Source organism: Heptranchias perlo, chromosome 32 (genome assembly GCF_035084215.1).
Source record: "Heptranchias perlo isolate sHepPer1 chromosome 32, sHepPer1.hap1, whole genome shotgun sequence".
NCBI lineage: Eukaryota > Metazoa > Chordata > Chondrichthyes > Hexanchiformes > Hexanchidae > Heptranchias > Heptranchias perlo.
Genome location: NC_090356.1, coordinates 2,700,107 through 2,712,259, shown reverse-complemented (window position 1 = coordinate 2,712,259; position 12,153 = coordinate 2,700,107). Strand labels below are relative to the sequence as shown.

The following is a 12,153-nucleotide window of genomic DNA, read 5'->3' as shown; positions in this document are numbered from 1 at the left end:
TTAACCCTGAGAGTGCTGACACAGACTGGGCACGGGTTTAACCCTGAGAGTGCTGACACAGACTGGGCACGGGTTTAACCCTGAGAGTGCTGACACAGACTGGGCACGGGTTTAACCCTGAGAGTGCTGACACAGACTGGGCACGGGTTTAACCCTGAGAGTGCTGACGCAGACTGGGCACGGGTTTAACCCTGAGAGTGCTGACACAGACTGGGCACGGGTTTAACCCTGAGAGTGCTGACACAGACTGGGCACGGGTTTAACCCTGAGAGTGCTGACACAGACTGGGCACGGGTTTAACCCTGAGAGTGCTGACACAGACTGGGCACGGGTTTAACCCTGAGAGTGCCGACTCCGAGAGGGCACGGGTTTAATCCCGAGAGTGCCGACTCCGAGAGGGCACAAGTTTAACCCCGAGAGTGCCGACTCCGAGAGGGCACAAGTTTAACCCTGAGAGTGCCGACTCCGAGAGGGCACAAGTTTAACCCTGAGAGTGCCGACTCAGAGAAGCCATGAGTTTAACCCTGAGAGTGCTGACACAGAGAGGGCATGGGTTTAACCCTGAGAGTGCCGACTCCGAGAGGACATGGGTTTAACCCTGAATGTGCTGACACAGAGTGCCCCAGGTTTAACCCTGAGAGTCCTGGCACACCCACACTCATGCATACAAACCCACATGATCATATAGACACAATACACACATACAGATCCACCGAAACATATTGACCCACACACACTCAGGTATAAACATGCACATATTCATACCGACCCACACAAACATTTAGACACACTCACACATTCACATTCCTGCACACACTCACACACTTACACGGATCTCCCATGCGGCTGCTCACGGTGAGTTTGTGGTTACACTGCTTTAAAATACTGCCGTTATCACAAAATATGACAGGTGCTGAGTTGTGACTCCTCCACACAACTTGTTTTATTTATATAATAAACCTGCTGCTGATCCCTCAATGGCTCAGTGCCTGGTGTAGAACTGAGCCAGACTGGAGAAAAAAAATCAGTCAGTGATTCTACTCCTGATCAGTAGCTAGTGACCCCTGCTGGAAGGAGTGTGTGTGAGAGAGACTGTGTGTGTGTGTGTGAGACTGTATGTGTGTGTGTGAGAGACTGTATGCGTGTGTGTGAGAGACTGTGTGTGTGTGTGTGTGTGTGTGTGAGACTGTATGTGTGTGTGTGAGAGACTGTATGCGTGTGTGTGAGAGACTGTGTGTGTGTGTGTGTGAGACTGTATGTGTGTGTGTGAGAGACTGTGTGTGTGTGTGTGTGTGTGTGTGAGTATGTGTGTGTGAGACTGTATGTGTGTGTGTGTGTGTGTGTGTGTGTGTGTGTGTGTGTGTGGTGAGGACAGGATCAGTTTGGGCTGTGATAACTTCCATGTTGATACAGCCTGCAGGCACCCACTGAAAGACTGAGGTATCAGAGGGCCGGCAGTGCCTGTGGAACCTGTACTCCAGCGAGGAGCCAGCAACCTGTGGGAGATGGGGAGAACCAGAGGGAAGAGTGTGTGTAGATTGTGTGAAAGGGGAGGACTGTCTGTGGCCCCACACCACAGCTCGCCATTAAACCGCTGGAAATGCCAAAATAGCAACTGGAGTTAAGGGAGAAATGGTGATTGCAGGGAGTGAAGGGGCAATGTGATAGCTAACTTCAAAATTATGAATAGTTTTGATAGAGTAAATAAGGAGAAATTATTTCCAGTGGCTGAGGGTCGGTAACCAGAGGACACAGATTTTAAAAAAGAGGCGAGATATGGAGAATTTTTTTTACACAGCGAGTTGTGATGATCTGGAACTCACTGCCTGAAAGGGCGGTGGAAGCAGATTCAATAGTAACTTTCAAAAGGGAATTGGATAAATACTTGAAAAGGAAAAATGTGCAGGTCTAAGGGGAAAGAGCAGGGGAGTGGGGCTAATTAGATAGCTCTTTCAAAGAGCCGGCATAGACACAGTGGGCCGAATGGCCTCCTTCTGTGCTGTAACATTCTATGACTTTGGAATCAGAGAATCAGATGGAGATTGTAGCAATGGTCTGCGGAGTTGATTGTGGTCTTGACGAAAGAGTAAAATCTCTCACAACACCTCAGATTCACAGTGAATAACAATTGAGGCTAATAGTGAATTTTACCCTCAACCTCAGCTCCGCAGAATCATCAGCTGTCACAGGGTGAGAAAAGGAAGGAGCCACAGCTAGGGGGAGGCCAGGGATTAATCACAGGGCCTGCCCCCTGTCAGTCTGGTATTTGTAACTAACGGGAAGCACATGCGGCCGATTGACCTCTCTGGCTCGAGCAGGCTTTCGATATCTGTCTGTTTGTCACCACATCATCAACCCTGATCTACCCGCCTGTTGTACAAGAAGCATTAACGAGTCAGAGGGAACGGAGCCAGGCAAACTCGGAGATACAAGGGATGGTTCTGGGTGTGCTCGATAGTGAGAGTGGGAGTGAGGGTGAGGATGAGAGTGAGGGAGAGGGAGCGAGTGAGGGAGGGAGAGAGGGATGGTGAGGGGGTGGGATGGAGGGAGAGAGAAGGAAGGAGAGAGGATGAGAGGGAGGGTGAGAGGGAGAGAGAGATGGAGGGAGGGTGAGAGGGTGGGAAAGGTGAGAGGGAGGGAGGGAGGGAGGGAAAATGTCTTCCCTCCTGAAGACACTGACTGTATGGGCACTGGCCGCTCGATATCATGTGGCCATTTTTCAGGCGAGTGTTAGCAGGATAGTCAGTCCACCATGGGGTGCATCACAACTGAGCCCAATCCTATTGCCATGTAATTTAAAAAAAATTTGTTCATGGGATGTGGATGTCTCTGGTGAGGCCGGCATTTATTGTCCATCCCTAATTGCCCTTGAGAAGGCGGTGGTGAGCCGCCTTCTTGAACGCTGCAGTCTGTGTGGATTAATAATCTGGAGTCATGAGTTCAAATCCCGCCGTGGCAGCTGGGGAATTTAAATTCAATTAATTAAATAAAATCTGGAATAAAAAAAACTAGTATCAGTAATGATGGCCATGAAACTACCAGATTGTCGTAAAAACCCATCTGGTTCACTAATGTCCTTTAGGGAAGGAAACCTGCCGTCCTTACCCGGTCTGGCCAATATGTGACTCCAGACCCACAGCAATGTGGTTGATTCTTAATCGCCCTCTGAAATGGCCTAGCAAGCCACTCAGTTGTACAATCTCGCTACGAAATAGTCCCATTGGTACTTTGTAGCAGGAGTCACTGGGTGGTGATCAAGAGGATTCCTGGCTGATATTTTCCTCCCTGATCAGAGGTGCTGAGAACAATTGTAGCCCCAACTGAGGTCAGTTAACTCAGCACAGACTGAGGATCAAACGTGGGGTCTTCCTGATCTGTGTGGTTCAGTATCACACCGGGGCAGTGGGGGGGGAAGGGCATTCACCCTCTGAACCATCGAAGGAGCCCTAATAGTTTTCATTTGGGGAGAGAGAGAGGCGATAGAGAAAGGGAGAGAGAAAAAGAGAGAAAGAGAGAAAAGGGGAGAGAGAGAAGAGTAAAACAGATTGACCGAGAAACGGAGAGAGCAGATGGGAGAGAGAGACAGAGAGAAGGGAGAGAGAGATGGACAGTTAGGGAGATAGAGAGAAAGAAGGGGACAGGAGGGAGAAGGGAGAGACAGAGACAGTGACAGGGAGAGAGACAGATAGGGAAAGAGAGAGAGAGAGTGAGAGAGACAAGCAGAGATAGAGAGGGACAAAGAGAGAGAGAGAGAGAAGGGGCCAGAGGGAGAGAGAGAGAAGGGGCCAGAGGGAGAGAGAGAGAAGGGGCCAGAGGGAGAGAGAGAGAGAAGGGGCCAGAGGGAGAGAGAGAGAAGGGGTCAGAGGGAGAGAGAGAGAAGGGGCCAGAGGGAGAGACTCCATTAAGTGCTGTTTTCCTGTGAATGGTAACGTACTTGGTTGAAATTCCTCAATGTGCTATTTTAATGGAGGCATTAATCTCAGCATTTGTGGAAATTAGTGCAGAGAATGTTTGTACAAACACATTAGAGCATGGAGGAGAATTGCACCAACTGGAGAGGCAGAGAGAGAATCAAAGAGACAGGGAGAGGGAGAAAGTACTTCCGAGATATTCTGAAGCACCTGTACACCAGAGTTCCCTTTCTCAGATATAGAAATTTTATTGTAATTGCGCAGTTTGACCAGTTGCTGGTGCGATGAGATCACTACAGTGCCGGGCTCTGCTCTTATCTCTGACATACACTTGCCAGGAATAACTGAAAACCACTCGCTCAGTCAGACTGGAAGTGGTTTGTGAAGAGGGCCTGGGGCAATGGATCAAAGGGGAGCGAGCGAGCGAGCGTTTCGTTCATTCCCTCGCTCTGCACTCACCAAGGTGATAGTAACTCACTGAACATTACATGGAACCCAGCTCCCTCCAACTAATCATCACACATTCTGATTACAAACACTCAGAAATCTCTCTCTTCTTACTTATCTAATATTTCCCTTTGCAAATAAAAAACAAAACAAAATTGTGGGCACTTGGCTCTTGATGAGGAGCCACTGCGTTCAACACAGAGCCTCATTCACGAGGATTAAAGTCACCAATTTTTGGAACATTTTTCTGTTGTATAAGATGATATTTAGAAATATTGAGAACAATCCGACTCTCGCAGCCCCCGACCCCCGACTCCCGCAGCCCCCGACCCCGATTCCCGCAGTCCCTGACCCCCAACTCCCGCAGCCCCGACCCCCGACTCCCACAGTCCCCGACCTCCAAAGCCCCCGACTCCCGCAGCCCCTGACTTCTGATTCCCACAGCCCCTGACCCCTGACTCCCACAGCCTCTGACCCCCAAAGCCTCCGACTCCCGCAGCCCCTGACCCCTGATTTCCACAGCCCCCGACCCCCGACACCTGCAGACCCCGACCCCCGACTCCTGCAGGCCCCGACTCCGACACCCGACTCATGACCCTGACTCCCGTAAATCCAACCACCAAAGGCCCCGACCCTCCTTCAGGGACTGATACCAGTTGCCCGTCAGTACCTCATCCAAATGTTCAGCCATGAGGGGCATCACAGCTGAGCCCAATCCTAGGCTCACGAGGTTATCACTCCCCTTCGCCTGGCGTTAATGATGCGGCCTCAGAATGGTGTCGTTAACCTCACTGCCCCATTAACACCAGCGATGCGGCCGGCTCCATTTTGAAGTGGGCCTTTTGCCGGGTGTCCAAAGCGCCCGCCTGTTTCAGTCGATAGGCCCCTTTTAAATGGAAATCGGGGTCTTATGACGTTAATAGGACCCCGATCGCCAGTTCAGGCCGTATCCTGCACCGTGTTCACTCCGACCAGTTCCACGGGCGACGGAACCCGGGACGCCCGGCAAAGGCAAGTGTCGAATTATTTTTGTGGACCCCGGAGGAGCAGGAGTGACCCACAGAAATAATCTGGGCCGCTGCTGCCCCGTGACCCCTGCCCTCGGGGATCGGGACCCCCACCCTCGGGGATCGGGACCCCTACCCTCGGGGATCGGGACCCCCACCCTCGGGAATCATGACTCCACCCTCTGGGATCACGACCCCCCCCTCCCCGTAACTGACCTTGCTGAGGGTAATAATACAATAATCCTGTCAGCAGAGGCTATCAAACAACTGCTGACTGGGGACAAGGAGTGAAAGCAAACTGCCAGATAGTAAAAGATTGCTAAAAGATTGTCATCTATATGGAACTCCCAGGACAGAAGAGCCACCTGCACATCCTGCATTAGTGACTGTGTCTTCACTGGTGTTAATCCTCCTCCCTCATACTGTTGGCCTCTGTACTCCCTATGTATTTTTTGTAATCTTATTCCTTAATAAACTTGGTTTGTGGTTTTTAGCCTCCTGGCATTGTCTGCCAGCCCGAGAAATCAGGAGCCTGAAATTCTGGCTGCCAAAGCAACAGACGGTGGGTGAGACCTGGCCATGCTGAATTCTCCCCACCGCCCCCCATCAGAAATTGTGGCAGTAGTGGGAGGGGCATTTTGATGCTACGCAACTGAGGGAAATACGCCAATGGTCGTGTGTGCGCCTGGCCCCCGATACTGCTGAGAGTGTTGGGGGAATCACTAAACGTTGCTGCAGGGTCGATTAGTTGCTTTCGGGAAACTGGGCTCCAGCGAAAACTGCTGCTCTCTTAGACTGTGAAATTCAGCATGGCTCTGTCCACCAGCCCTAACCTATCCTGCGCTGGAACACTGCCAAGAATTCACATCCCCATCTCTGGTGGGCACCGCATCAGATGGTGCAGACACTTAGGAACAGGAGGAGGCCATTCAGCCCCTCGAGCCTGTTCCACCATTTAATTAGATTATGACTGATCTGTATCTTAACTCCATTTACCCGCCTTGGTTCCGTAACCCTTAATACCCTCACCCAACAAAAATCTATCAATCTCAGTTTTGAAATTTTTAATTGACCCCCAGCCTCAACAGCTTTTTTGGGGGAGAGAGTTCCAGATTTCCACTCCCCTTTGTGTGAAGAAGTGCTTCCTGACATCACCCCTGAACGGCCTGGCTCTAATTTTAAGGTTATGCCCCCTTGTTCTGAACTCCCCCCACCAGAGGAAATAGTTTCTCTCTATCTATCCTATCAATCCTTTAATCATCTTAAACACCTCAATAAGATCACAAGTACCCCTTTGGGTCTGGGTTAGGGTCAGGGTCAGGGTCAGGGTCAGGAAGGCATTAATAAGGCAGACGCAAGTTCTGTCCTGTTCAGATCCTCCCCAAAAGCCCAGGGCTGTATGGTGGGAGCCCGTACTGTGTCTTGTCTGTACCTTAATCAGTAAAAGGGGGCTGGTGCTCAGGCGGGAGGTCCTGTTTGGGTTTTCCAGCAAGTGGGATCTTACCCTGTAAAAGTGATCCTTTGCGCTGAGCCTGAATCATAACAGTGACATGGTTCTAAGGCGCCTGGGTGGGAGGTACGTGGGCTCAGCAGTCCCTCCTCTCCACAATCCCACACAGGTTAACAGCTCTGACTGACGGCTACTCCTGCAGGGGACTCTTTGAAGTGGAAATAAAATGTCAACGTTATGAGGAAAATTTGCATTTTATTTAATGACAAAATCACGGCTGAGCAATGCCTCCCAACAGAGAGATAGCGTCTGTTCATCCAATCAGCACTCTCACACTCGCTCTCTGTCTCAGTGTATGTCTCTCTCTTTGTCTCTGCCTGCTTGTCTATCTCAGGGTGTTTCTCTCTCTATGAGCTTGTCTCTCTCAGTCTCTCGCTGTCTCTCTCAGTCTCTCGCTTACCATCTCTTCCTCAGTCTCCCTCTCAGTTTCTGTTCTTCTCTCTCTCTTTTTCTCGCTCACACACAGAATCTCCCTTTCTCTTTTTCTCTCTCTCTCTCAGTCTCTCTCTCACAGATTCTCTCTCTTCAATCCCGTGTTTTGGAATTTGTTCAAGTCAGTAACACAAAGGATTTGATTTAACATTACACAGTTTAAGAAAAATTTTGCGCTTATCAAGTTTACAAGATGACTCTGTGGCAGCCCACTCTAGAATCTTGGAGAAACAGTAGCACAGATCGAGTGAGAAAATTTTACTGGGATTACTGATTTGTGAAAAAAAAACAGGATTCATTCCAAAAGGGGGTGGAAGCTGAAGAAAGAAACTTTCAACCAGAGCAAGAACACAGCTAGAAATCTGTGAAAAGTATTTAACAGCCCCCTGAGGATAGAGGGAAGCTTAGCTTTCCATAGCCCTGCCATAAGATCACGATGATATCTTATGCCATGTGGCGGCAATGCAGCCTTGCCAAGTTAGAGTGCTGACATTGTTTGGACCGTACCAGGTGGTACTGACATCCGCTTCTCAGACAAGTTTTTTGCTCCACAGGGAACATGAAAATGGAAGAACTTTCCGGCAAATGTGTCATACCCACTGCCCCACCCACTAACAGGGAGTCAGGTCATGAGAAATTGGACACACTCCAGAACAGGGCTTAACGGTTCTAGTGTGGGTCTCACCCACTGACCAGCCTGAAGTGGGAAAGGATTCAGTTAGTCCAACATTCCCTGTCCCAATTTCTCAACCACTCTCCTGAAGGTGCTGACTCTCCCTGGGGTTCAGGTCCCCCCCTCTCCTGAAGGTGCCGACTCTCACTGGGGTTCAGGTCCCCTCCTCTCCTGAAGGTGCTGACTCTCACTGGGGTTCAGGTCCCCTCCTCTCCTGAAGGTGCTGACTTTCACTGGGGTTCAGGTCCCCTCCTCTCCTGAAGGTGCGGACTCTCTCTGGGGTTCAGGTCCCCTCCTCTCCTGAAGGTGCTGACTCTCACTGGGGTTCAGGTCCCCTCCTCTCCTGAAGGTGCTGACTCTCACTGGGGTTCAGGTCCCCTCCTCTCCTGAAGGTGCTGACTCTCACTGGGGTTCAGGTCCCCTCCTCTCCTGAAGGTGCTGACTCTCACTGGGGTTCAGGTCCCCCCCTCTCTTAAAGGTCCTCTCTCCCATTCCTATATCTGGGGTGGCCCCTCTAACCCCTCTCTTTCACTCTTGGACAGGACCATAAGGTAAAGATTGTCGTGTCCTTATCACTCCTCTAGCCCCCACTTTCTCTCCGTACATTGCAAACACTCTAATCTCGCTCTGTTTTATCGATCAGACTCTGCTCAGTGCTCCTCCGAACTTTCCTCTCTTGTCCCTTCGAAGCTCTGAATCCCCCATCCTACACATTCTTCCTCTCCACATCACTGTGTTGCAATCAAGTCACATTGTCATTTCCCACTCTAACTCATTCTGGACCTGGATACTGTGGAACTCCTTGTCTCCCTCAGTCTTCCCCTCCTCCTACAATCCAGAGTTTCTAAAACCCGAGCTTGGTGTTCATTAACCATCGTTTCCTGGTATGTCTCACCTTCATCTTCACTTTCACTCTTTACAATCTGAGCACTGACCATCACTGTGGACCTCAGTCCTCGGCCCTTCATCCAATGGATTCCAATCACCTCAATGGGTTCTTGGAAGTGACCGTTTGATTATCTGAATTATCCAATGAGCTCACAGAACCAGTCTAGAGTAACCTTGTTACAAAGTCCTGGAACATACCAATGAGATAAGTTATTTGAGGGGAATAATGAGGGGCCCGCACTGAATGTTGACTCTAGTGCCTGTGTCAATGAGGTTGTAACCCCTGCGTTGTAGATTTACTTGATTTGGAGTAAGCTTTTATCACAGAGGGGAGGTTGCTTGTGAATGGCTGTGTTTGAGAAAGCGATTGTGTGAAGGCTGACCTGTGGAGAGAGTCCATTGCTGACCTGGTTCATGGGGTTATTGGGTCCTGTCGCGTTCATGAAGCTGTCGGGGTAGCTGGCGAAGGTATGACGGTTGGACGTTAGGCCGTAGGACCCACTCTCTGCTGCTGCTGCCAGGCCGCTCTGATGCATGGACGAGGGTGGGAGAGGCTGTGGTCTGTGGACAGTGCTGCCTCCATCTGAGACCAATCAAAAAGCACAACTGATATTTTTAGTCACACATCGAGGCCTGGTACATCACATCACACAATGCATTTCCACCCCTCTCCCCCTCTCTCCGCTCCCCTCCTCTCTCCTCCCCTCCCCTCTCCCCTTCTCCTCCCTCCTCTATACTCTTCTCCTCCCTCCCCTCTCCTCCCCCTTCCCTCTCCTCTCCCCCCTCTCGTCCCCCTTCCCTCTCTCCTCCTCCCCTCCCCTCCCCTCCTCTGGATTCAGTTCCACAATTACGGGCTGTTTCCACTACCTTAGCTCATGCCTGATGAATGAGACTGAACGGTGGCATCGAAACTGAGCCCAATCCTCTGCTCACCCGACATCCACAAATGAGCACATTTTCCAGCAGGAGTCACTGAACAGCGGTCAGGAGCAGGAACCCAAGCTACCTAACCCAGGGCTCTGACGCCAATGGTGCTACCCCTACTGCTGATCTGGCAGAGGTCAGCTCAGTCCAGATAGGCAAAGGAAGGAAGCTGGGGCCTTCTCCCCGAGTCAATGGAAGACTTCCTTAACATGTTTGCTGCCAGCTTTTAAGAATTTGTCTGAGATTTCTGGGGTGGTAATTTTCACCTTCTTGATCATTAAACAGGAAATCAATAGGATGGAAATTGGCCAGGTTGTATAACATGCAATGGATTGGCTCGACCAGATCACTGCCCAAAGTCACCGTGATATTAACCCCCGATGTCTTCACCAATTGAATGTCAGTTCTACCAAACATGGGGGTGAAATTGGTCCATACCAGGAGCGCGAGATGGGCTCAGGGCAAATTGTAGCGCGTTCTAGACCGTGCCGATCGTCTCTCCTGTTGAGGGTGGTGTAGAACGAGCTACACCAACTAGGGGTCCATTTTGCGCTACTGCCGAAGACCAATTTCACCCCAATTTCATTGTTTGGCAAACTCGTGTTGGACTGGGCGTTGGCCTTACCTTGGGAGAGGGTAGTGGTTGGGTACGATGACTCAGGCAGCTGGTAGGGTGGCAAAGTTGGCATTCCAGTGGGCGGGAAGCCTCCTGGTAACAGGTGGTTGAAAGCTGCCAGCTGATTGGCTCCGGCCTGCTTACGCCACCTGGCTCGACGGTTACTGAACCACACCTGAAAATTGGAGAAAAAATATTACTGAGTGCGACAGAAATCTACCAATGGGAAGAGCTAAGAAAGGAGAGCAGAGAATGTGAGATCTGGGGGAGTGGCAGGGTGAGAAATGCCCAGCACCCTCTTAATTCCCCTCATTCGGAATCTCAGAAATGAAATATCTATCTATGTTATATTAAAACTATTACATCTGCAAACTCTTCCTGTCGATTTTTCCATTATAGATTCCTATATCCACATTTATAATAGAATCTGCCTGGGTAAGCTTGTCACAGTGTCATTAAACCCTCCTGCCTGATGAGGCTTTGCAGTGCCACCACTGATGGGAGGGTGTAATTACAGTGTGACAAGTTTACATAGGATGTTTCCATTATAAAAGAAAAAGAAAGACTTGCATTTCTACAGCGCTTTTCACAACCTCAGGATGTTCCAAAGAGCTTTACAGCCAATGAAATACTTTTGAAGTGTCACTGTTGTAATATAGGAAACGCAGCAGCCAATTTGCGCACAGCAAGATCCCACAAACAGCAATGTGACAATGGCCAGATAATCTGTTTTAATGATGTTGGTTGAGGGAGAAATATTGGGCAAGACATGCATAGGAATTCATAATGGAAATATAAAAATAAGGACAGAATGTATGGCTTTAAAATGCGGTTTGAATTATACCCTGGTTCAATTATCAGATCCTGCTTCACCTGAAGTCTACACTTAGTCTCAACACCTCTTGAGAAATGCCACGGGAGATCGGTTGGTATTAAATAATTAAATAACATCGACTCAATCGGGGCTGCAAAGCCAATTTTACCTCCGTTACCTAAAACATACCCGTCCCCGAACACCCGTCCCCGAACACCCGTCCCCGCGCTCCCGTCCCCGCGCTCCCGTCTCCGAACACCGTCCACGAACACCCGTCCCCGCGCTCCCGTCCCCGCGCTCCCGTCTCCGAACACCGTCCACGAACACCCGTCCCCGCGCTCCCGTCCCCGCGCTCCCGTCCCCGCGCTCCCGTCCCCGAACACCCGTCCCCGAACACCCGTCCCCGCGCTCCCGTCCCCGCGCTCCCGTCTCCGAACACCGTCCACGAACACCCGTCCCCGCGCTCCCGTCCCCGAACACCCGTCCACGAACACCCGTCCCCGCGCTCCCGTCCCCGAACACCCGTCACCGAACACCCGTCCCCGCGCTCCCGTCCCCGCGCTCCCGTCTCCGAACACCGTCCACGAACACCCGTCCCCGCGCTCCCGTCCCCGAACACCCGTCCCCGCGCTCCCGTCCCCGCGCTACCGTCCCCGAACACCCGTCCCCGAACACCCGTCCCCGCGCTCCCGTCCCCGCGCTCCCGTCTCCGAACACCGTCCACGAACACCCGTCCCCGCGCTCCCGTCCCCGAACACCCGTCCCCGAACACCCGTCCCCGAACACCCGTCCCCGCGCTACCGTCCCCGAACACCCGTCCCCGAACACCCGTCCCCGCGCTCCCGTCCCCGCGCTACCGTCCCCGCACACCCGTCCCCGAACACCCGTCCCCGCGCTCCCGTCCCCGCGCTACCGTCCCCGAACACCCGTC

General features: G+C 51.4%; 1 protein-coding gene across 2 annotated transcripts in view; it reads right to left on the bottom strand.

Moving 5' to 3' along the window:
- Nucleotides 1-12,153, bottom strand: part of LOC137300922 (paired box protein Pax-7) — a 132,855-nt gene that overhangs the window by 36,313 nt on the left and 84,389 nt on the right. For both annotated transcript variants that reach the window (XM_067970194.1, XM_067970195.1), the window contains exons 6-7: nucleotides 10,418-10,583; nucleotides 9,252-9,451 (exon numbers count right to left, since the gene is read on the bottom strand). In XM_067970194.1, coding sequence (XP_067826295.1) covers nucleotides 9,252-9,451; nucleotides 10,418-10,583 — 366 coding nt within the window. The remainder of the gene's footprint in view (nucleotides 1-9,251; nucleotides 9,452-10,417; nucleotides 10,584-12,153) is intronic.